This window comes from Propithecus coquereli, unplaced genomic scaffold (genome assembly GCF_000956105.1).
Source record: "Propithecus coquereli isolate 6110/MARCELLA unplaced genomic scaffold, Pcoq_1.0 Scaffold164, whole genome shotgun sequence".
NCBI lineage: Eukaryota > Metazoa > Chordata > Mammalia > Primates > Indriidae > Propithecus > Propithecus coquereli.
Window position 1 is genome coordinate 2,442,310 of NW_012140969.1, and position 1,775 is coordinate 2,444,084.

General features: G+C 54.6%; 1 protein-coding gene across 1 annotated transcript in view; it reads right to left on the reverse strand.

The window, feature by feature from the left end:
- RAB3D (RAB3D, member RAS oncogene family) overlaps positions 1 to 1,775 on the reverse strand; it is a 7,372-nt gene that overhangs the window by 4,713 nt on the left and 884 nt on the right. Inside the window, exons 2-3 of the mRNA XM_012641338.1 lie at positions 1,210 to 1,328; positions 1,012 to 1,136 (exon numbers count right to left, since the gene is read on the reverse strand). Coding sequence (XP_012496792.1) covers positions 1,012 to 1,136; positions 1,210 to 1,328 — 244 coding nt within the window. The remainder of the gene's footprint in view (positions 1 to 1,011; positions 1,137 to 1,209; positions 1,329 to 1,775) is intronic.

Here is a 1,775-nt window from a genome sequence, read left to right on the forward strand (position 1 = left end):
GTGGTGGCACATGCCTGTAGTCCCAGCTACTCAGGAGGCTGAGGCAGGAGGATCGCTTGAGCCCAGGAGTTTGAGGTTGCAGTGAGCTATGATGACGCCACTGCATTCTAGCTGGGGCAATAGAGCGAGACTATGTCTCAAAGAAAACAAAAAGAAAGAAAGAAAAGGTTTGCCAAGCTGGACGTCGTGGCTCATGCCTCTAATCCCAGCAACTCAGGAGGCTGAGGCAGGAAGATTTCTAAGGCCAGGAGTTCGAGACCTGCCTGGGCAACATGGCTAGACCCTGTGTCTTAAAAAATGAGAAAAATGAGCCGGGCGTGGTGGCACGCACCTGTATTCCCAGCTACTCGGGAGGCTGAGGCAGGAGCATGGCTCTGGCCCAGCAGTTCAAGGCTACAGTGAGCTATGATCGTGTCACTGCACTCCAGGCTGGGTGACAGAGTGAGACTCCATCTCTAAAAAAATAAAACAAAATAAAAAATGCGAAAAAGAAAAGGTTTGCCAACCTCCAGCTAAGGGAAGCCCCATACCCACTATTCTGCCATTTGATTTTGCCACTTAACCATAGATCCCAAAGCTCTTGCAATATCAGAACATAAAGAAAGTCCCTTCATCCTTTGCCGTGGCTGCACCGTATTCTACCATGTGAAGACACTTTGTGTTCAGTTGGTCCCCCCAGTGTAAGACATTTGGGGGGATTCGAAGGCTTGATTCCAACTAACAGTGCTGCAACTTGGTCTATACACACAAGCCACTTTCCACGTTGGGAAGGACATCTGTAGGATAAATTTCCAGAAATAGTTTTGCTGGGTTCCCAGGGTATGGGCAGTGAGGAGGGGGGAGTTCCTGTGGCTGCATCTCCTCAAATTAAATGCAGAAGGTGGCATACACATGGGTATTTTTCTGGGCAGTGACTCCAAGGTCGGATTATGGTTGAATGTGGGACTGAAGGTGGAGATGGGGGTTTGGCTCTGGGAGACCCAGGGCCTGTGGCCCAGGTTGGGCACTAACCAAGGTCGTCGGCGAGCCTCCGGCCATCCTCGGCAGGCACCACACGCTCGTCCTCCAGGTCACACTTGTTCCCCACGAGGATGACCTGGGCGTTGTCCCAGGAGTAGGTCTTGATCTGCGTGGCCCTGTGGAGTTGTCAGACGTGAGCCACAAGCCCCGGGCTAGGAATTAGGGGGTCAGTAGTTAGCAGGTACTCACCAGTCCTGCACGGCTGCAAAGGACTCTTGGTTGGCGACATCGTACATGAGCAGGAAGCCCATGGCTCCCCGGTAGTAGGCTGTGGTGATCGTACGGTAGCGCTCCTGTCCCGCCGTGTCCTGGGCAGACAGCAGTGTCAGGTGGCTAGAAGCCACCCAGTTCTCCACTCCACCCCTGCGGGGCCCTCCCTGTCTGAGAGGGGCACCGCCTTGTGCTCACAGCCCCAGTCTGATGGGGGAGGCACGGACTCATTCTCGAGGGACCGCCCCCCAGAGGGTGCCATCTTGATAGGACACCTTGGTGCTGTTACCATAATACTCCTTCCCTGCAGCTGGGTTGTGGGAGGGGCAGAAGCGTGGCTCTGAAGAACAGACAGTCTCATTTGGGGTAGGGGGCATGTCCCCGGGCTTGCCCCTGAGATGGTACCCAAATCTCTTCCCCATGCCTTTTTTCTTTTGAGACAGTCTCGCTCTGTCACCTGGGCTAGAGTGCCGTGGCATCAGCCTAGCTCACAGCAACCTCCAACTCCTGGGCTCAAGCGATCCTCCTGCCTCAGCCTCCCGAGT